The 23,393-nt window shown below is 41.3% G+C and overlaps 1 protein-coding gene across 20 annotated transcripts in view; it reads right to left on the bottom strand.

The window, feature by feature from the left end:
- The window catches only part of ZNF618 (zinc finger protein 618), a 334,457-nt gene extending 311,533 nt beyond the window's left edge, over window positions 1-22,924 (bottom strand). For 11 of the 20 annotated variants that reach the window (XM_075120511.1, XM_075120515.1, XM_075120516.1 and 8 more), the window contains exon 1: window positions 22,182-22,923. In XM_075120511.1, coding sequence (XP_074976612.1) covers window positions 22,182-22,247 — 66 coding nt within the window. In that variant the 5' untranslated portion in view covers window positions 22,248-22,923. Of the gene's footprint in view, window positions 1-22,181 lie in introns of all 20 variants that reach the window. The other 9 variants (XM_075120512.1, XM_075120513.1, XM_075120521.1 and 6 more) reach the window with 3 other exon arrangements.
- Window positions 22,925-23,393: the final 469 nt, after the last annotated feature.

The raw sequence follows: 23,393 nt of genomic DNA, 5'->3' as shown, positions 1-23,393 counted from the left end.
TGTAAAGGTGTGGGCAGTCCCTGCACGCTCTCTTGCAGCCTGGTTTGGTTCTGTGGGTGTGCCCCCAATTTACTTTCACCCAACTGGGGCAGCAGTCAGTCACTTCAACAGCCCAGGGCAAGGAAAAGCCAACACACACCGACATGTCCCCTTTTAATAGGGTCAGAACAGGAGAAATTACAATTCACAGTTCATCAGGTCCTCACCTTAGGCTCCCAAACTTAAGTTCACAAACCAAGTCTCTAGTTAGGCTAGTCTCCTAGAACTTGAGAGAAAAGAAACAACACCCACAGCAGCATGCACACCTTTACTCTCCTCTCTTTTGCTCAGCTTCCTCGTCCCAACCCTTGGGCCAGGCAGGACCTCCTTGATTACACCCCAGGCAGTCCCAGCTGTAAGCTCCAGCCTGTCCTGTAAAGGAGTAGAACTCTCCTTCACACCAGGTTTTATATATTGCTTTTTTATTTCTAATTGCCGTCTACACTGTGCCACTGAAGGCTTTCAGCCAAAGTTGTCTTCTTTCTTTACTGTGGTATTGTGGCTCGTTGGACTCCTAATAAACTCTTTTTAAGGAATTCCCAACTTGTATTCACATTTTTCTGTCTACATTTTTCCTCTCAGTCAATTTCACTCATCATTTTCCTCACTTTGGGAAATTAGACTTTTTGAAGCAGCAAGAATATATATTACTGGTTGGGACTGTCCTCTGTTTGCCCAGATTGAATGTAATCAGGTCATGATCACCGGACCCGAAGCAACCACCAACTTCCAATCCAGTGATTAATTAACATTAATCTGTCATGATGAGGTTCAAAATATAGTTACTGCCATGTTGGCTCCAATACCTTTTGTGTTAGAAAACCATCATCTAGAATTTTTAAAAACTCAAATGATGTTTCAGTACTGGCTGCATGTGACCCCAGGCATATGTAACCCAAATTAAAGCCCTCACAACACAGTTTTTCCCCTTACAGATTAGATAGTTGCGTTATGAGTAGGGCTATCAATTAATCGTAGTTAACTCAAAAACATTAATCGCAGCTTTAAATAGCACTGTTAAGCAATAGAATACCAATTGAAATTTTTAAAATATTTTGGATGTTTTTCTACATATTCAATATTGATTTCAATTACAACACAGAATACAAAGTGTACAGTGCTCACTTTATATTATTTTGATTGCAAATATTTGCACTGTAAAAATTATAAAAGAAATAGTATTTTTCAGTTCACCTCATACAAGTACTGTAATACAATCTCTTTATCATGAAAGTGCAACTTACAAATGTAAATTTTTTTTTTGTTACATAACTGCACTCAAAAATTAAAAAAATGGAAAACTTTAGAGCCTACAGGTCCACTCAGCCCTACTTCTTGTTCAGCCAATTGCAAAGACAAAACTTTGTTTACATTTACGGGACATAATGCGACCCGCTTCTTATTTACGTCACCTGAAAGTTAGAACAGGTGTTCACATGGCACTTTTGTAGCCGGCGTTGCAAGGTATTTACATGCCAGATATGCTAAACATTCATATGCCCCTCCATGCTTCAGCTACCATTCCAGAGGACATACTTCCATGCTGATGACGCTCTTTAAAAAAATGTGTTAATTAAACGTATGACTGAACTCCTTAGGGGAGAATTGTATGTCTCCTTCTCTGTTTTGCCCGTATTCTGCCATATATTTTGTGTTACAGACATCTCGGATGATGACCCAGCATATGTTGTTTGTTTTAAGAACACTTTCATGGCAGATTTGACAAAATGCAAAGAAGCTACCAATGTGAGATTTCTAAAGATAGCTACAGCACTCGACCCAAGGTTTAAGAATCTGAAATGCCTTCCAAAATCTGAGAGGGACGAGGTGTGGAGCATGTTTTCGGAAGTCGTAAAAGAGCAACACTCTGATGCAGAAACTACAGAACCCAAACCACCAAAAAAAGAGAATCAACCTTCTGCTGGTGGCATCTGACTCAGATGATGAAAATGAACCTGCGTCGGTCCGCACTGCTATGGATTGTTATCAAGCAGAACCCGTCAGCAGCATGGACGCCTGTCCTCTGGAATGGTGGCTGAAGCATGAAGGGACATACTAATCTTTACGGCATGTGGCACATAAATATCTTGTGACGCCGGATGCAACAGTGCCATGTGAACGCCTGTTCTCACTTTCAGGTGACCATTCAAACAAGAAGCCGGCAGCATTATCTCCTGCAAATGTAAACACACTTGTTTGTCTTTGAGATGGGCTGAACAAGAAGTAGGACAGAGTGAACTAGTAGGCTCTAAAGTTTTATATTGTTTTATTTTTGAATGCAGGGTTTTTTTTACATAATTCTACATTTGTAAATTCAACTTTCATGATAAAGAGATTGCACTACAATACTTGCAATGCGGAATTGAAAAATACTATCACTATTTCTTTTGGTTTTTATAGTGTAATCAAAAATAAATATCAAGTGTACACTTTGTATTCTGTGTTGTAATCAATATATTTGAAAATGTAGAAAGCATCCAAAAATATTGAAATAAATGGCATTCTATTATTGTTTAACAGTGTGATTAATTGTTTTAATCACTTGACAGCCCTATTTATGAGTAACTCATCCTGTTCTCTAGTTTGATTCTGTGGTCGTAACAGACCACTCCCCCGCCAATACACCCTCCCCTCCTGACCCGGCCATGTATGTTAACACATTGATCCACATACATTCAAGATCCTGTGGTTCTGAGTTATCAGTAACTCTATAACACATACTGGCGTCTTTAATGAAAAACTCCAGCCCCCTCACCAGACGCTAACACCCACCTTGTACCCACTCCATCCTTCCTAACAGGTTATAACCAGTGATTTTAACATTCCGATCATACAAATCATCCCAGCAGGTTTCAGTAGTGCCAATTATATTATGTTTCTTCTCATCAATGAGAATTTCCAATTTTCCTGGCTTGCTAACCAAACCCTACCAGTGGTATAAGCAACAGTTTCCAGGACTCAACAGGTCCAGAGGTATCTGGGTACTTCCCAAACAAGAGGCACTGCGTTCTGGAATGGAGCTGGGAGGCCCTGTCTGAATCAGTGTCCCTGCAATGCTCCTTCATCTCCCCACTGGGAGACAAACAGCTGTAGGCTGTATCAGAAGACAGACTTAGGGCATGTCTACACTTGCCATTTGAAGTGGAAAAAGTCCCTTTTGTATGCAAAAACCGTGGGAGCGTCTACACTTGCCAATTACTTTTTGTGGTGAAACTCAGAAGTTTCACTGCAAAAAGAAAACCACCTCCACGAAAGGCGTACAGCTCTTACCAGAGATGCTTTTGCAGTGATGTGCATGTAAAGACACATTCTTCCTGTTTACAGAGCTTTTAGCCTCCACAGGATATCCCACAGTGCCTCAGTGACCACTCTGGCCAGCAGCTCCGCTGCTCTGACGCCAGGTAAACAGACGTCCACTCCTCCCCTTTCAAAGCCCCGGGAACTTTGAAACTCCCCTGCCTGTTGTCTTCGCAAGTGCTCATTTATCTGGCCAGGTGACAATGGCTGCTCCAAGGAGCAAAAGATCTCCTGCTTGGAGCTATGCCGAGGTACTGGAGCTGATCAGTGTTTGGGGGGAGGAGGCTGTGCAGGGACCCAGGATGCCCCGTGATCACACGCCCCCCTTCCCACTAGACCTATGGTCAAAATGGAGAGAGCTGCACTGTGGAATAGCTGCCCTCAGTGGGCTGCTCTCATCCACGATGGAAGTTCTGCAAATGTGAACACTCTCTGACGCCTGTGGAAGTGAGTGAGTACACAAACCAGCGCTTTTCTTTCACCGGCTCACTATCACCAGAGCAGTGCAAAAACTCTGCAAGTATAGACATAGCCTTATTATTTGTTATTTGGGGCTGTGCAGGATACAAGTACAGAGATGAGACAGACCCAGATTAGACAAGGCACCAGAGAAGGGAAAAAACATGAAATACTATTTTTTCTTCTAATTTACTAATTAACTCATAACTCAGTGACCTCAGAAAAAATGAGTCCTTACTAGGAATTTGATCACAAAAGGGATGTTGGCTTGGCAAACTTATATTAGAAGGTTATTCCATGTATGGGGACAGTATGTAAAACACCACAGAGACAAGGTGAGAGAAAAAAACAAATTGAACCTGAAGCTGGCAGAGTCAAGGGGATAGGCAGGGCAGAGTAAGAGACAAGGTCTGGCCATCAATAAGTTTAGGCTTGAAATTACATGACGGTTTCTACCCATCAGAGGAGTAAAGTTCTAGAACAGCCTTGCAAGGGGAGCAGTGAGGGCACAAAAACTGACTTGTTGCCAGACTGAACCTGATAGGTTTATTGGAGCGATGGTATGATGAAGTTGCCCACAATGGCATATGGCCCAACTGCAACGGCTATTAGCAAATATCTAATTTGCTAGAGATGGGACACTAGCATGGGGAGGGCTCTGGGGTACTACAGATAAAATTCTTTCCCAGGTGTCTGGCTGGTGGATCTCACCCATGTGCTCAGGATCTAACTGATCACCATATTTGAGATGAGGAAGGAATTTTCCCCCAGGTCAGATTGGCAGAGACCTGGGTGGGGGAACGTAGTCTTCCCCTGGAGCGTTGGGCACAGGTCTCTTGCTGGTTTGAATTAGAGTAAATGGTGGATTCTCTGCAACTTGAAGTCTTCAAATCAAGATTTGAGGACTTCAGTAACGCAGCGAGAAGTTATGGGCCCACTACAGGAGTGGGTGGGTGAGGTTCTGTGGCCTGCACTGTGCAGGTCAGACTAGTTGATCATCACAGTCCCTTCCAGTCTTAAAATCTATCAGTCTGAGATAAAGCCTGGAGCAGAGTTTGTGCAGGACATTGAAACAGAAGACAGTACATTATAACATGATGCAGCATGTCTGGGAAAGTCAATGAAGGGTAAATTAATGCAAATTCCTAAAAGGTAGAAAACAATTACATGATGCAATACTTCACCAGCTTTATGCAGAGTTTTCACTGGCATTTAATCTGTTATGTAGTGGCAGAGGTTGTTCCATGGTTAAGGGGGTAGAAGCTCCCTTTTCACTGTAAAACTAATTTTCAGCCTCTTCACTTCTCAACACAGAAAACAGTCTTCCTAAAATCTTGCATTTCACACCTCTTTCTACGATATCTTTATTCTGGAAAGTTTGGTAAAAATCAGATAAAGAATTTTAAAGTTTTGGTTTCCTGAAAATTTAGCTACAGTTAGTTTGCTTTTTGAAAAAAAATTCTGTTCATGATCTCTCTAAAATGGCTTGCTCTAGGAACTTCATATTCGTTTTGCTCTGTTGGTCTTGCTAAGGACAAGCGCCTTTCAGTATTTTTGGTATCTTAGTGGGTATTCTTGAAAGACAAACTTTTATCATTATGTAAATGAAATTGATTCACTTCTGTCAAGCAAAGCAGACTAAATCATTGCTCATATTATAAAGAAACAATCATAATCTGCCCAGTCTTTAGAGTTGGTCAGAAAACTTTGGCAGAACAGAAAGTAAAATGTATTATCCTAGCAGTCAGTATACTTAACGTTGAAAGCATCTACCAATAGAGTCTACCTACAATTTTTGTTTACTAATTTCCTTTTTTAAAAATACCAGTGCACCTCTTGCAATATGTTATAAAGTGCAAAGATTGTGTGTCTTGGAAAGAACTGTAGCCTAACACTTGACAGTCAATCAAATATGAAATATACAAAAGGAATCTATGTATTTGCTTGGAAAAAGTAAACATTTTATACTGGCATTACAATAATAAAATTATATTATACTCAAATTAATACGGTCTTCATGTAAGATGCCATTCCTTTAAAGAAGTAGGTATATTCTTAAATGTATGCCCTGTGAGCAATTCCACTGACTTCAAATGGAGCTACTCATGTGTGAAGATAAGCACTTGCATAAATCTTTGCAGGATTGGGACCTAAGTGAATGCCCAGGGAAGACAAAAAATGATTTAAAGTATCAAAGACAAAGATACCTATAAGGGAAAGTCAGATATAAATGGAAAATTCCTTCCTGGCTTCATGGATAGTAATCACATTTTTTATGCTAGAACTTTATGAATTTCAGCTCCTACATATATATTTAACTAGGTTAATCTGTTCAATTTAGACATACGTCAGCTTGCTGTAGTCAGGAACATTGCACAGTATACAATTTGAATATTACATAATGAAATACAATCACAAATATTTTAGTGTTTATGCTGGAATGGGGAGGCCACAGAATTTTCTCTAAAATGAGAGAAACACCAGCTTCATGCAAACCAATATTCACAACATAACTGTTATGTACAAAACTCTATCAGTAACCAAAAGTCACTAAGATAACCAACATATACCTCATCAGTAAATCTATTTTCCCCCCAAAACAGACATATCAATTAAAAACAGGATACAATTAAAGGTAATAGCATTAATTTTTTAAAGAATTTAAGGATATGCATAAGTGATCAGGATCAGGGCCTTATTTATTCTTGTAATTTTTTCCCAGACTTTTATGAAAGACAACATTCTTTATTTCCACTAAATATGTTCCAACAGACTTATGTAACACCATCTTTCAGGCTTTCTGGAAGTCTACGTTTAGTAATACAAATTGTATCCTTACATTCATACCATCCATTAATTGATTTCAACCCTGCAACAAAGTCCTTTGGCTATATTTTGACCTTATGAACACAATTTCTTTGGTTATGAATGTGGTGACCTACAGAAATTGTGTGTGATTTGAAATAATTACTGGGACATGAATCTTTTGTAACTGATTACTGAAATATAAAAACACCACAATTTTTGCAATGAGAGTGTGAGGAGCACAGAATTACAATTATTAATATCATTAAAAAGCTGAACTTAGTAGACCTTGCAAACTAATGGTACATACATCAGAAAAATGTAAAAACACCCACCAAAGTTAAAATGTTCTGCTTTGTCATCACAAAATGGGAGCAGGTGCCTATCTTAACTAGCTCTAAAACACAGTACAAACATTACTTAAAAAGTCAAAACACAAACCTTCCTCATGATTACACTTTTTAACAAAGAAATTATTAACAACAGATCAAAGTTCATCCCAAGCTTTCTAGGTTGCTTCTAGGATTCCTAATGCAGGACTGTTCAGTTCAAACGCATTCTCTAGATGGTAGAGCCACTCCCACCACCTCTCATATCTGGGGGAGGTGGCTCATTATCTAACCAAGTGAGTCTGCAGAATCTACTTTAACATCTCTCAGCAGCATCAATGACACCTGCTAACAGGGTGGGCTCGTAGGATAACAGCACCAACCTGTTACTCTGAGATCTAGCCAGTTCCCCACTGCCAGATTAAACTTTCACCACTCACTTGTCAACCCACCTGACCTACACTACCCAGGGAAATTCAACATTGCCTCCCAATAAAATTTTCAAAAATTATATGCAAAGATAAAAAAAATCCATCATACGACTCTCCTACTTCCCAAAACACCCCCAAAACTAAAAGTCACAAACACAGAAAAAAATGAATGATTTGCAAACTATAGACTAAAAAGCATCAGGCTTCAGCTTGCAGATTCATATCCAGATACAAGCAACTTTTTTCGTTTCTGAGCTATAAACTACCAAGGCAGATTCACACACTGTAAAAAAAAAAAATGCTGTGTAGTCCACACACGGCACTAAACAACATATATTTAGATGAGAAATCACTGTAATGTGTCTTTTGGATTAAAGGAATGGTTACTATAGGGCAGCGGTGAGCAAACCATGGCCTGCAGGCCACATCCGGCCAGCGGGACCATTCTGACCAGCCCCTGAGCTCCTGGCCCGGGAGACTAGCCCCCGGCCCCTCCCCCGCTGTCCCCCCTCTCCCGCAGCCTCAGCTCACTGTGCCGCAGGCACAATGCTCTGGGCAGCAGGGCTGCGAGCTCCTGGGGACAGGGAGCAGGGCAGGTTGGATAAAGGGCAGGGGAGTTCAAGGTGGTGGTCAGGGGGCAGGGGTGTGGATAGGGGTCGGGGCAATCAGAGGGCGGGGAACAGGGGGGTTGAATAGGGGCAGGGGTTCCGGGGGCGGATAGGGAGAAAGGGTGGTTGAATGGGGCAGGGGTCCGGGGGAGGAGGGTGGCAGTCAAGAAGGAGAGAAAAGGTTGGATGGGGTGGGGGGGGCAATTGGGGCAGAGGTTCCGGGGGTGGTCAAGGAGCAGGGGTGTTGGATGGGGCAGGGGTCCCAGGGGGGGGGCAGTCAGGAAAGAGTGGGGGGTTGGATGGGATGGCAGGAGGCAGTTAGGGGCGGGGGGTCTGGGGGCGGTCAGGGGACAGACAGCAGGGGGGTGCATTGGGCAGGGGTCCTGGCTGGGCCGTCAGAGGGTGAGAAGCGGGGGGGATTGGATAGGCGGTGGGGGTTAGGCCACGCCTGGCTGTTTGGTGAGGCATAGCCTCCCCTAACCGGCCCTCCATATAACATATGAAACTCGATGCAGCCCTCAGGCCAAAATGTTTGCCCGCCCCTGCTATAGGGTTTGAGTCCCCCCTCAAAAAAGCCAAATAACTAATACCTACTGAAGAGGCATTAAGATGATAATCAATAAAGTGACTTCACTATATCCACACCTAAGATCAGTGTTTCCTAAACTGTGGGTCACAACCCCCAGGGGATCATGAGATGTTGAAAAAAGGAGGGGAAGAAAGAAAATACAAGAAAGTCAGGATATATCCCCGTTGAAGCAGCTTCTGTCCCGCAGGGCTGGCTGCACTCAGCTCCCCACTCTGGCCGTTCGGTCCTCACTCCTGGCACATGCATGGGGTCACAGTGCCACTCACTTCATTTGGCTCAGCCTCCCCTCAATTCACGGGGGGCAGGCCAAACCTGAGTGGCAATCCAACACAACCCTGTGTGCCGGGGCCATGTTGCAATGCCAGGACCGAGGAGCTGAGCCCAGCCAGCCTTGCAGGACAAAAGCCACCACGGCAGGGCGGGCTCATTCTCCAACTCCCTCCCCCACCCAAAGGGGGTGACACCATGAAAAAGTTTGAGAACCCCTGCTTTAGATTATTAAATCTAATTCAAAGAAAAACAATCCTGTAAACCTGTAGGCAGGCACTTAATTTTAAGCTCTGACTTCAAAAGGAGATTTCATAGGTTTAATGTCTGTAGGTTCAGTCCCTAGTTTACTTTTCACCATTTATTATTGTTAGACACTGAAAGTAAGCTAATCAATTTCATTTAAATATAAGACTGGTCCCAAAACCGATCCCTGAGGAACTCCACTGGTAACCTCCTTCCAGCCTATCAGCTCACCTTTCAGTATGAGCCGTTGTAGTCTCCCTTTTAACCAATTCCTAATCCACCTTTTAATTTTCATATTGATCCCCATCTTTTCCAATTTAACTAATAATTCCCCATGGGACACCGTATCAAATGCCTTACTGAAATCTAGGTAAATTAGATCCACTGCTTTTCCTTTGTCTAAAAAATCTGTTACCTTCTCAAAGAAGGAGATCAGGTTGGTTTGGCACGATCTACCTTTTGTAAAACCATGTTGTATTTTGTCCCATTTACCATTGACCTCAATGTCCTTAACTACTTTCTCCTTCAAAATTTTTTCCAAGACCTTGCATACTACAGATGTCAAACTAACAGGTCTACAGTTATCCGGATCACTTTTTTTCCCTTTCTTAAAAATTGGAACTATGTTAGCAATTCTCCAATCATATGGTACAACCCCTGAGTTTACAGAGTCATTAAAAATTCTTGCTAATGGGCTTGCAATTTCATGTGCCAACTCCTTTAATATTCTTGGATGAAGATTATCTGGGCCCCCCGATTTAGTCCCATTAAGCTGTTTGAGTTTCGCTTCCACCTCAGAAATGGTAATAGCTACCTCCATATCCTCATTCCCATTTGTCATGCTACTATTACCCCTAAGATCCTCATTAGTCTTATTAAAGACTGAGGCAAAGTATTTGTTTAGATATTGGGCCAAGCCTAGATTATCCTTAACCTCCACTCCATCCTCAGTGTTTAGCGGTCCCACTTCTTCTTTCTTTGTTTTCTTCTTATTTATATGGCTATAAAACCTTTTACTATTGGTTTTAATTCCCTTTGCAAGGTCCAACTCTACTTGACTTTTAGCCTGTCTCACTTTATCCCTACATGTTCTGACCTCAATAAGGTAGCTTTCCTTCCTGATCCCTCCCATCTTCCACTCCCTGTATACTTTCTGCTTTTTCTTAATCACCTCTCTGAGATGCTTACTCATCCAGCTTGGTCTACAACTCCTACCTATGAATTTTTTCCCCTTTTTTGGGATGCAGGCTTCCGATAGCTTCTGCAGCTTTGACTTAAAGTAATCCCAGGCCTCCTCTGCCTTTAGATCCATAAATTCTTCAGTCCAACCCACTTCCCTAACTAATTTCCTTAATTTTTGAAAGTCAGCCCTTTTGAAATCAAAAACCCTAGTCGCAGATTTATTTTTATTTATTTTGGAGACTACAGTGGGTCATACTGAAAGGTGATCTGTCAGGCTGTAGGGAGGTTACCAGTGGAGTTCCTCAGGGATCAGTTTGGGGACCAATCTTATTTAATCTTTTTATTACTGACCTCAGCACAAAAAGTGGGAGTGTGCTAATAAAGTTTATGGATGATACAAAGCTGGGAGGTATTGCCAATTTAGAGAGAGACCGGGATATCATACAGGAAGATCTGGATGACCTTGTAAACTGGAGTAATAGTAATAGGATGAAATTTAATAGTGAGAAGTGTAAGGTCATGCATTTAGGGATTAATATCAAGAATTTCTGTTATAAGCATGATCAATTAGAATAACGGAGGAGGAGAAGGACCTTGGAGTATTGGTTGATCACAGGATGGCTATGAGCCGCCAATGTGATATGGCCGTGAAAAAAGCTAATGTGGTCTTGGGATGCATCAGGCAAGGTATTTCCAGTAGAGATAGGGAGGTGTTAGTACCGTTATACAAGGCACTGGTGAGACCTCACCTGGAATACTGTGTGCAGTTCTGGTCTCCCATGTTTAAGAAGGATGAATTCAAACTGGAACAGGTACAGAGAAGGGCTACTAGGATGATCCGAGGAATGGAAAATTTGTCTTATGAAAGGAGACTCAAGGAGCTTGGCTTGTTTAGCCTAACCAAAAGAAGGTTGAGGGGAGATAATGATTGCTATCTATAAATATATCAGAGGGATTAATACCGGAGAGGGAGAGGAATTATTTAAGCTCAGTACCAATGTGGACACAAGAACAAATGGATATAAACTGGCCATCAGGAAGTTTAGACTTGAAATTAGACGAAGGTTTCTAACCATCAGAGGAGTGAAGTCCTGGAATAGCCTTCCAAGGGAAGCAGTAGAGGCAAAAGACCTATCTGGCTTCAAGACTAAATCTGATAAGTTTATGGAGCAGATGGTATGATGCGATAACATGATTTTGACAATTAACTGATCTTTAAATATTCATGGTAAATAGGCCCAATGGCCTGTGATGGGATGTTAGATGGGGTGGGATCTGAGTTACTACAGAAAATTCTTTCCTGGGTATCTGGCTCGTGAATCTTGCCCACATGCTCAGGGTTTAGCTGATCGCCATATTTGGGGTCAGGAAGGAATTTTCCTCCAGGGCAGATTGGAAGAGGCCCTGGAGGTTTTTCGCCTTCCTCTGTAGCATGGGGCACGGGTCACTTGCTGGAGGATTCTCTGCACCTTGAAGTCTTTAAACCATGATTTGAGGACTTCAGTAGCTCAGACATAGGTGAGAGGTTTATCGCAGGAGTGAGTGGGTGAGATTCTGTGGTCTGCGTTGTGCAGGAGGTCAGACTAGATGATCATGATGGTCCCTTCTGACCTTAATAATATCTATGAATCTATTAATTTCATTTCTGTTTTTACGTCAGTTTCCCATACTACTTCTCATGCACTAATAGAATGCTGTTGATTTTGGTTTCAAAGCTTTGAAAGAGGAGGTTTAATAAACTTGTGATTTAAAAAATTAATAAAGTATTTCCATTAATAATTATTTTTTTAATAAATATAACTTAACATATTAGACCTAAATAATTTTAAAATGCCTATTTGAAGGAACTTTAAAACATTTATTTTTAAAACAAATTCATTTTTTTAAGATACTGGAGTGTGAGTACACATAACCACTAAGTAAAAAATAAGCCAATATGGATTTTTTTTTTAATTTCCTCCCAGGCTGAATCTAAATTTGAGCCAACAATATTTTTTTAGAGCAAACTTTACAAACCATGCCTGAAAATATGGTTTTATGACCCCCGCTACCAGGACAATCTCATATTGTAGTACCAGGTTAAGTAACCGAGAACACCGACCAGGGAAATAACCCACTTCCTTCCCTGACAAACCGAGGGACGCACCCCACCCGTGTACTTATTCTCTACACCAATACTGACTTGGACTCTTACTACACTGCATGGGTGCCTACCCGAGCCCATTTATCCACTGACGCTTTAAAAACTCCTACCCAATCTGGATATATGCTGGTTATGTGATATGTATGTACCTTGTGAACCTTGTAACCGATACTTGCAATCCCCCATAACCCAAGCCAAACCCCAGATGTACAGTACCTTGCCTCTTAACTTGTGTAAATTTGATTTTAAACGTTAACTTTAACAAAATTTTTAAATCTGTTTTTATCAAGAACAGCTTTTGATTATAAAAGATGCTCAGCAAACTGTTTAAGGAAAAACCTGCTCTACCTCAAAGAACCTTCTTCCCTCTTAGTCTTTGAACAGTTCTAAGTCCATAGCAGAGATACTAAAATCTCCCATGATAAAAGCTGTAGCTTTTATCCATCTATCTATACACACACACACACACACCTTGTTTGTCTGAAAAGAGACTTCCAGATCTACTTTCTCTAACTGCCCTGAAGGCCTACAGCAAGATCCCAGAATCCCCTGGCTACCTTTATTATTATTCTTCATTTATATGTCCAGACTCTCTGCTATGCCATCCCAAATATTTATAACATTTCTCTGCAGAACTAATAGCTTCCATCGCCTATTCGCACTGCTTTATTTTCCTCTATCCCTTGTAAACCCAGTATAAGGATATTTAAAATATCCAGTCATTTTTCAGGCTCAGATATAGATTTTAATTTCACATTATACTGGGCCAAATTCTGATGTGATACAACAATTTGCAGTGGGGTAAATTACAACACTTCAAATAACCAAAAGGGCTTTTGCTGATACAGAAATTTTGGGAGGAAAAAAACCAAAATTCTATAGACATTGCTATACCAGCAAAAGTTTCTAGTCTAGACCTGGCCTGAGACTCCTTTGACCTACTTACATCCACTTCACCAATGTGTAATGGTTTTTCTACACTACAGTTTTTACCTCATTAACTGATTGCCAATTAACTCAAGATCATTAACAAGTTTGTAAAGGTTAGGCTGCATTCTCCCCAAACTTTTGTTCCATGATAAGAACATAAGAACAGCCATACTGGGTCAGACCAATGGTCCATCTAGCCCAGTATCCTGTCTTCTGACAGTGGTCAATGCCAGATCATTCAGAGGAAATGAAAAGAACAGGCAATCACTGAGTGACCTATCCTGTCGTCCACTCCCAGCTTCTAGCAATCAGACATTGAAAAAGAAAGTCTAAATCAGCATAATATAAGGATTTTCTAGATGAACAGTGAGTGTGCAGCAAGCTGAAATGTAAATCTACAGCACCCTAGCTTGCCACACAGCAGCTGATAGTGTGAACCTTCCTATTGCGCACTAGAAGTACCCCAGTGTGTTTTCACAAAATACAGGTTAATGCACACCCAGGAACTTGGTGTTTGAGAGCAGGGTCCATGCAGACAGCTAGCACAGCACACCACAGCGCTGAAGAGTCATACCTCAGCTTGCTGTACGCTATTTTTCTAGACAAGCCCTTACACCCAGAGGAGACAGAAGCTGAAGGATCTTCAGAGGGTAAGTTAGACCAACATATGGGACATCTTAACTGTTAACAAAAAAAAAAAAAAGCATGATCTCAACTTGGGTGAGCTAACCCACATTATCTGACTTGGATAAAAAATTAGGAGAGGGAACAAAGCAAGTTGAACTTGAGCTAGGAACCCAAACCTGCCACGTCTTCGCTGCTATTTATGTTTTGACCTGAATTAGGAACACACCTTTTTCTTTTTGCAGTGAAGACGTATCCTGGTTCTAACAAAGGTTCTAACTTAGGGCTTGTCTACACCCCCCAATCTTAGGGCTTGTCTACCAATCCCCAACTAAATCATCCCAGCCAGGGCTTTGTCAAGCCTGACCTAAAAACCTCAAAGGAAGGAGATTCCACCACTTCCCTAGGTAACGCATTCCAGTATACATATAAATTGTTCCAATACCCCTGTACTGACAATGATAGGGGAAAGTGATCTAACACTTATGAAAAACCTGGTCAAATAGGTGAGTCTCATGCTGACGCTAAAAGATGAGAAATGATTGTATACCTAATTAGCTACATACATAATTACAGTGCACTGACTAGCATCATATAAAATAATTAAACAAGACCACCTGGAAGGATCTCATTCTCTGCTCCATCCCTTATGATTGTATTTCACAGGTCTGCAGCACGTGCCCAGTGCTATCACTACCCACCCCACTTCAGAAATAGTCCCTTTTCCCCCACATTTCAACCCTTGTAAAAGGCACTGACTGGGTGTCCTCCTTTAATCCTTCCTCAAGAGCTCCTTTATGAACCTGCCAGTCAAAGATGCCAGAAAAACATTACACATCGTGCATGTGTCCAGGGAAGGTGGTATCTCATCTGACTCACCTAAATACAGAAATACAGTACTACCGGCTCACTCCAGGCTTCCTTAGATAACAGACTGGGAGAGGGATGGAGGGATGGTCTCCTTCCTTTTCCCTCCATAGAAAAGCAGCTGTTGTCTTGGATTGCTCAGTCCTGGAACAAAATGAGCAGCCCACAGAAGTTCCCCACCAAGTCATATAACCCCATTACTTACATTGGTCTTATTTTATCCCACAGTTTCTCAATCATTTCCCAGTGCTGAACAACTCCATTATCTGAACATAAAATCTTAAATCCTTTTTGACTCCCTTACTTCCTACTGTAACTTTATTCCACTCATGTTCTTATCAATGCCTCAACTAGGTAGATGTAAGTCATCTGTACCCTGCTTAGAAAAGGCATAATCAAAACCTTTACCATGCAACTCATGCAAACTGGCTGCTTCTATTGTCTTTGTCTCCCCTCTACTTGTGTTATGGCTGAAAAATGCAACGCCCATCTGATTGGCTAAAGGGGCAGGGAATCAGTTTCCCCATCAATGGAAGGAACAAGGATAGCTTATTCCAAAAGGGTTATCACTCACATACTGTACATGATAAACAGCCTCATTCATTTCTATTCCCTTACCCCAACAAATCAATGTTTGTTAGTACAAAGTCAACACATCCAGATGTACTTTCCATACTAGTTAACCACTAAATTGGATTCACATAGTACAAAATAATCAAGAGACACTCAAGAAACAAATCTAAAACAAAAAGGAGGCAGATGATTAGCAATTAATCCATAAAATATTAAAAATCAGAAACTTCTTCCCAAAAATGCAGTATGATTGAACCAGTTCACTATGGACATATTCAGTAGTACAATATTTTTAAATTATTGTAACATTAAGATTAGTTTCAATTACTCAGAATTTTAAGAAACGTAAAAGATAATACCTCATACTAGCCAGAACTTCTTCACATGATTAAAAAACCACCCCAAGCCCATCAGATGACATTCATAACAAATATTATTCATTCTCTCATCCTCCTCCATTGCCCAAATTTCCATCTTTTTATGATAATTTTTATGTCTTTACTAAAGTCCTGACCTACAGTCACTCTCACAGAGGCTCATTAAATTAAATATGACTTTATGTGTGAATAACTACACATCCGTAAGTTACTAATTACAGGACCAGACCTTTAGATTTTAAGATCTTTGGTGCAGGTATCATGTTTTGTTCTTTTCAGGTCCCAGCACACTTTGCATTATAGAATCACAGATTCATAGAAATGTAGAGCTGGAATGGACCTCAAGAGGTCATCTAATCCAGCCCCTGTACTAAGGCAGCACCAAGTAAACCTAGACCACCCAGCAGGTGTTTGTCTATTCTGTTTCTAAAAACCTCTAGTGATAGGGATTCCATGCCTCCCTTGGAAACCTATTCCAATGCTCAACTATCCTTATCATTAGAAACTTTTTCCTAATATCTAACCTAAATCTCCTTTGCCGCAGCTTAAGCCCATTACTTCTTGTCCTACCTTCAGTGGACATCGAGAACAATTGATCACTGTCTTCTTTATAACAGCCCTTAACATATTTGAAGATTTATCAATTACCCCATCACTCATCTTTTCTCAAGGCTAAACATGCCAAGTTTTTTTAACCTCTCCTCATGAGTCAGGTTTTCTAAACCTTTTATAATTTTCTTGCTCTCCTCTGGACTCTCTCCAGTTAATCCACATCTTTCCTAAAGTATGATACCCAGAACTGGACACAGTACTCCAGCTGAGGCCTGATCAGCACTGGCACATATTCAATTTCTGATCCACTATAATCCCCAGATCCTTTTCAGCAGTATTACTGCCTAGCCACTTATTCCCCATTTTGTATTTGTACATTTAATTTTTCCTTCCTAAGTGCACTATTTGTATTTATTGAATTTCATCTTGTTGATTTCAGACCAATTCTCCAATTTGTCAAGGTCATTTTGAATTCTAACCCTATTAAAGTCTGACATTTTTAAATCAGCAGCTCTGGATAATTTGCATCCAAGAGTTTTAAAAGAACTGGATTTTATTTTCAATAACTCTTGGCACTCGGGGGAAGTTCCAAAAGACTGGAAGAAAATTAATGTGGTGCCAATATTTAAAAAGGGTAAGCAGTATGACCCGGGTAATTACAGGCCTGTCACTCTGACAGTGATCCCAGGCAAGATAATGGAGTGGCTGATATGGGACTTGATTAATAAAGAATTAAAAGAGGGTAATATACTTAATAACAATCAACATAGGTTTATGGAAAATAGATCCTGTCAATCTAACTTGGTATTTTTTATGAGTCTTACAAGTTTGGTTGATAAAGATAATAGTGTTGATGTAATACTCTTAGGCTTTTATAAGGCATTTGAATTGGTACCACATGACAGTTTGATTAAAAAACTAGAAAGATATAAAATTAACATGGCACACATTAAATGGATTAAAATCAGGTTAGCTGATAGTCTCAAATAGAATTATAAACGGGTAACCATAATCGAACGGATGTGTTTCCAGATGATTGCCGCAGGGATTGGTTCTTGACCCTACGCTATTTTGCATTTTTATCAATGACCTCGAAGTAAACAAACCCAACACTGATAAAGTTCTCAAATGACATAAAATTTGAGCGAGTGGTAAATAACAATGAGGACAGATCACTGAGCCAGAGAGATCTGGATTGCTTGATAAACTGAGCACAAGCAAACAACGCGTGTTCTAATACAGGTAAATGTAAATATGTACATCTAGGAACAAAGAATGTAGGCCATACTGGCAGGATAGGGAACTCGATCCTGGGAAGCAGTGGCTCTATAAAAAATGATTGGGGGTGGGTTGTTTTGGTTTTGGGTTTTTTTTTCAGGGAGGGGGGGAGGAGAGGGAGGGTCTGGGGGTGGATAATCTGCTGAACCTGAGTTCCCAGTGCAACACTGTGGCCAAAAGGGCTAATGCAATCCTTGGATGCATCAACAGGGGAATCTCAGGCAGGAGTAGAGATGTTATTTTACCCTGTATTTGGCACTGGTGCGACCACTGCTGGAATACTGCATCCAGTTCTACTGCTCACAATTCAAAAAGGATATTGATAAATTGTAGAGGATTCAGAGAAGATCAACAAGAATGATTAAAGGATTAGAAAACATGCCTCATATTAATAGACTCAAAGAGCTCAGTCTAGTTAGTTTAATAACAAGCAGGATACACGGTGACTTGATTACAGTCTATAAGTACCTACATGGGGAACAAATATTTAATAATGGGCTCTTCACTCTGGAACAGAAAGGTTTAACACAATTCTGGATGTTGAAGCTAGACAAATTCAGACTTGAAAAAAAGGCATAAATTTGTAACAGTGATAGTAATTAATCATGGAACAATCTACCATGGATAGTGGTGGATTCTCCATCACTGACAATATTTAAATCAAGAGATTGGGTGTTCTTCTAAAGATCTGTTCTAGGAATTATTTCTGAGGAAGTTCTGTGGTCTGTAATATACAGGAGGCCAAATCAGATGATCACAATGGTCCTTTCTGGCCACAGAATCTATGAATCTGAGTAGTCTCACTGAAGCCAACAGGAATATTTGCATACATAAAGTTAAACACATGCATAAATATCTGCAGGATTGGGGCCTATGCAATCACCCTATCTTAAAAATATGCACACACTATTCCAGTTGAATCCAAGAGGATCTATATGTATTAATATAATGGCAGTATTGAGTCCTATGCACCATATGAGGGAATTATGGTTACTGCGAGAACCCTTACTTTGGAATTTATTGACATTTGAGGATTGAAAGGCCCAGTCCTGCAAACCCCTCTATGTGCACAGCTTCCAATGACTTCAGTGAGCATTCTACATGCCGAGGACTTCTAGAATTGAGTCCAAAGACTGTACCCTAAATAATACAAAAACTTACATTAAGTTAAAAAAAAGGAAAATCTTTTTAGAACACTGGTTTCTATTGATTTCTCTGACACACTTGCATAATCAAAAATTTAATTACACGTCAACACAGCAGTGAAACTACACCTACATAACCAAATATATTAGGAAAATATTATGTATTTAAATGATTCTATAATACTGGAAATAATGTAATAATTAAATTTCATACTGTGCTTATGCAAAAATTATTTATCATTTAACACGCCATTATTTTATTTATGTTTGTCCCCCTGACTGAGGACTAGGTTCCTGGAAAATTTCCACTTCCAAAGTACAGTCTTTCTGTAATTTATGCTACAAAAATTAGGTTTTGAAATCTATTTACAGCAGTTTCTTTTCTTTTCCACTGTCACATAACTCAAAAATAGGCAAACAAATTTTGCTCAACTTTCCAGAAAAAAAGTTCCCTTTGAAATTTCAGCCGAGAAGGTTTTCTCCAGAATGTAAGAGCATATGCAAAATAGGTTAAGGTTGAGAATTCTAGTATAACCTAAACTATAGCCTTCACCACCAGCAAAAGATACAATGGAAGCCATTGTTTAAAGGAAACCGATATGCACACAGTTAAAGGTTGTAAAGGTTACAGTACACACACCTACAGTACAACGGCATCCCCGCAACTTGCAATCTAGTGCTATTGCATTTTCAATCTCTGCAGAGGAAATGGGTTACACATATTTTAAATATCTATATGCATTAGCAGTTTAGTACATGTAGAGATCAAAAATATAGGACTTGAAGTTTCAAGTCCTATATTTTTGATCATTATAAACTTCTAAGACATAAATGTAAAACACAAGGCAACAGAACCTCTTATGTACTGTAACTGAATATATGCCACTATTCATAATCAAAATAATGTAGCGATCCATTTATTACATCCCCGGCCTAAAATACACCAATCATCAGGGCTTCTCCCAAGATTTTAGGGTGAGGATGTGGGGCTCGGCAGAGCAGGGGGAAAAAAAGAGAAGCGTCAAAAAATCTCCTCTTGGAAAAAAGAATTAAATTCATGAATCTTCAAAAATATTTTGGAATACTCTTAGACTTAAGCTGAAGTTATAGTGTGCAGTTCAATTAAAAAAATTCTTGCAGGATATGAGTTTGGAAAAGCTACCACCTTTAAGGCTTTTGAATGAAACCATGAACAAAATATTGACAAAGATTTTTTAATCCAATTTAATGCACTGTGTACAATTTCTACCACGTGACACTCCAGTCTGTTTGTGCCACTATTTGTTAATGACTATGGTACTTTAGTCTATACCTGCTGAAAAAAATTCAGGAAGAGGGTGTGTCTTTTTTCTGGAGATAAATGCAAAAGTAAAAATATAAAGTTGTATTTCTGAATATTTTCTCCTCCACCCAACACTTTTCCTGCTTTACAAGTCTTTCCATCAACCCAATAAATGAGAACAGGGTGAAAAATAGATCCTTCTCCCTGCATTTATCAGGAAGTCCAGACTTTAATTTCAAGTGAATATCAAGTAACAGTGAAACAATCAGAGCACCAAACACATTTTAGGGGGTTAAATTCAAATTTGAAAATTCATTTCAGAAAAATTCATTCCAGATTGAAATTTAATTTAAGGGGGGGGGGCCTAAATTTAAGTTATTGGAGTGTGGAAGCACAAGTTGCAGAAACTTGTGTTCAAAATTCAAAAATGTTCTTTTCAAATTAAATGCTGCAGCTGTGGAGCCAGCCATCTTGCTATTTTGTCCCCATTTTAGAGAGGAGGCTGTGTCAAGGTTGGTGAGACTCAAATGTTGACCTGATCTTCCACACTCTCTTTTGTATGCAAAGGCCATGTATATCATTTCTATGTGCTTTTATTGAAACAATGAAAGCTTCAGTGCTCTTTTGTTGTTTATTTTTAAAAGATCAATTCCAACAACCCAGTATTCAAGGGCAACCCTACAATAACAAACCAGTGTGTGTAGTCCACTACTTGCAGGCAACCTTATGATAACAAAATGCGCGCACAACACTATGAAAACATTAATTACGGAAAGGTTTCAATCTCAAACTCCAGAAGGATTATAAACAGAGAAGTGAAAAGGATTTTTAAAATTATGGAAAATATCATGGCAGCGCCCTTTTTAGCTACTTTAGTTTTATTAAAAATTACAATATTCAAATCTACAGTTAATTTTGCTCATAATAATGTTAATTATGCAAATTTATATTATCAAAGCAGATTTTACAATAAATCTATGTAATACTACATTTATATGATCCACAGTATCTGAAATAGTTTCAGTATATGTGTAAAAAGCCTACTATGGAAATTTTTTATCTTTACAAAAGAAGAAGTAGGAAATTAAATGACTGGAAACTATGTTTTAATTATACCAGGACAAACCATCAGAAAAACCAAGAAATTCAAAACCAAAAGTGTTATTCTACTCTTAATTTTGCTTTCCCTCCTGTTTTTCTGATCTGTGTGTAGAACCTTATTGTTTAAAAGCATTTTTGCATGAAATCCAAAATCACCAAAAAAAAAAAAAAAAAAATTTGGGTGTGTCCACAGAAAAATTTCTATTTTTTTTTTATTTCTTCCTTATTTAAGACAACTAACTTTAAATATTACAAAACACCAAAATCAACCGTGCCACGCTATGAGAGCAAGTTCAAAATTACAATGAAGCACAATTCATAATTGCTTCATAACAGCAATTCTCCTACTTTCCCCAAAGTAATATTTTATTGCAGTTGATTGATATATGCTTGTCTAAAACTTAAATTAGATTCATTCTCAAGCAGTCGCTGTTTCACACTCATATTTTCTTCCAAAACAGGAAAAAACCTGAATTCGTCCAAATTCCAGCTTAATTTTCATTTACATATTAACAGGGCTTTGCTTCAAAAACACAAAATTTGTTCCTACGAGCCTAGCCCACCCAACTAGCGGGCCTGTGAGCAGGCCAAACATTCTGCCCTCAAACCCCCAGCACATTCTTGCAATTCAAACTTTTTAAAAATAAGAAATAGCAAATATTTCCTCTTTTTTCAATTTTAATTTCTTTTTTTATTTACGAAATAGTCTCCCCTAGGTGGCGCCGTTTTAATGGAAAAAAACGACCGTTTGGAGGAAAAATTAGAAAAAAAAAAAAAAAAAAAAAAAAAGCCAAGCCCCGAGAAAGAGAAAGGGCCTAAAAGCGGGGGGCCGGGGGGCCGAGCGGGGCGGGGGCCGGCGGGGCGCGGGGGCCCCGCTCGGGGCGCCTCGCGGGCTGTTGCGCTGGCGGTCCGAGCTGACATGGCCGCTCGGCGCCGCTTTGTTCCCGGCGCCGGCCAGGGCCGGGCGGCGGGCAGAGCCGGGCACCCCGCGCCGAGCCCCGCGGCCGCCCGCGCCCAGCGGGCGTCCCCCGAGCCTCCCCGCGCCGGCCGCCCTTACCTGCTCTCCCGGCGGCCCCGCCGCCGCCGCCGCCGGCTCCGGGGCGCCGCTGTCCGGCTGGCTCATCGGGCTCGGGCGGGAGGGCGCGAGCCCCGCTGCTCCCGGGCCTGCGATCCGCGGCGCGCTTCACAATGCAGCCGCCGCCGCCGCCGCCTTTCCGCCCTGCGGGGCCGGGAGGGACGCGAGCGGGGGCGATGCCCGCGGCGCGGGTGGGCGGCTCGCCGGGCTGCTGCAGCCCCCCTTCCCCCGGGGCGCGGGCCGCCGCCGCCGCCGCCTTCAGCGAGGGCGCTGCTGCGGGCAGGGCGAGTCCCGGTGCGGAGCCCGCGCGGCCGCCATCACAGCAGCTCTGGGGGCAGCTCCAGCCTCAGCGCATTCAGATCAAGCAGCAGCAGGAGCAGGGGGCTGAGTCTGACCGAGCTGAGCGCTGCAGGACCCGGGGCTCTGCCCTCTCCGCCCCTCCATGCCCAGCCCCGGACGCCGCCGCAGCCTGCCGCGCTAGGGCCCCTGGCGCTGCCCCGGGCTTGGCACCGTCAGCCCCGGGGCAGCTCGCTGCTGCCCATGCCACGTTCGGGAAGATCCGCTCCAACTTCGCAAGGTGCTTGGCTCTGAGCCCAGCCTCAGGGCCCAGCGGCAGGGGGTCCCCACGCAGCAGCGGGCTCTCGGGGCTGGCACTTTCCGAAATTCAGAGGAGTATTTTTCGGTGGGGGGAAGGCAGCGCTGGGTTAATCTGAGCTCCGGGAAACAAACAAATAAATAAATAAATAAAGACCAGGGACTACTTTTTTGAAAACCACAGAAAGCAGCAATTTCCCCAGGAGCCTCCCAGCACTGTTGTTGGTAGGGATTTGGTGCCCTTTGCCAACCTCCTCCAAGCAGGATGGAGAGAGGACCTGAAATTGGCATGTGCCAAAAGAAACGTGGGACAGTGCAGGACTGGCAGCTAATCATATGTGGGCTCCCAACCTTAAGGCCAGAAATGTGGGTGTGCCTCTGAAAAAGTGTCATCTTTGGGCTCTGCTCTTCCCTGGGAGCCACAGCCCTCTGTCACATTCATTTCCAGGGTTCATGGACAGCAGCTCCAGGGGGAAGCCTGTTGTTCTCTCCCCTGCTCAATTTGGAATGTAACTCTGTTCAGGTCTGATTATCAGGGGCCTCAATTTGCAGAACTTGGCAGTTCTACCTGAATATTTATGGAAATAATTTATTATCTCA

The sequence above is a fragment of the Caretta caretta genome, chromosome 16 (genome assembly GCF_965140235.1).
Source record: "Caretta caretta isolate rCarCar2 chromosome 16, rCarCar1.hap1, whole genome shotgun sequence".
Lineage (NCBI taxonomy): Eukaryota > Metazoa > Chordata > Testudines > Cheloniidae > Caretta > Caretta caretta.
Note: the sequence above shows the minus strand (reverse complement) of the source record. Positions and strands in the feature narration are given on the sequence as shown.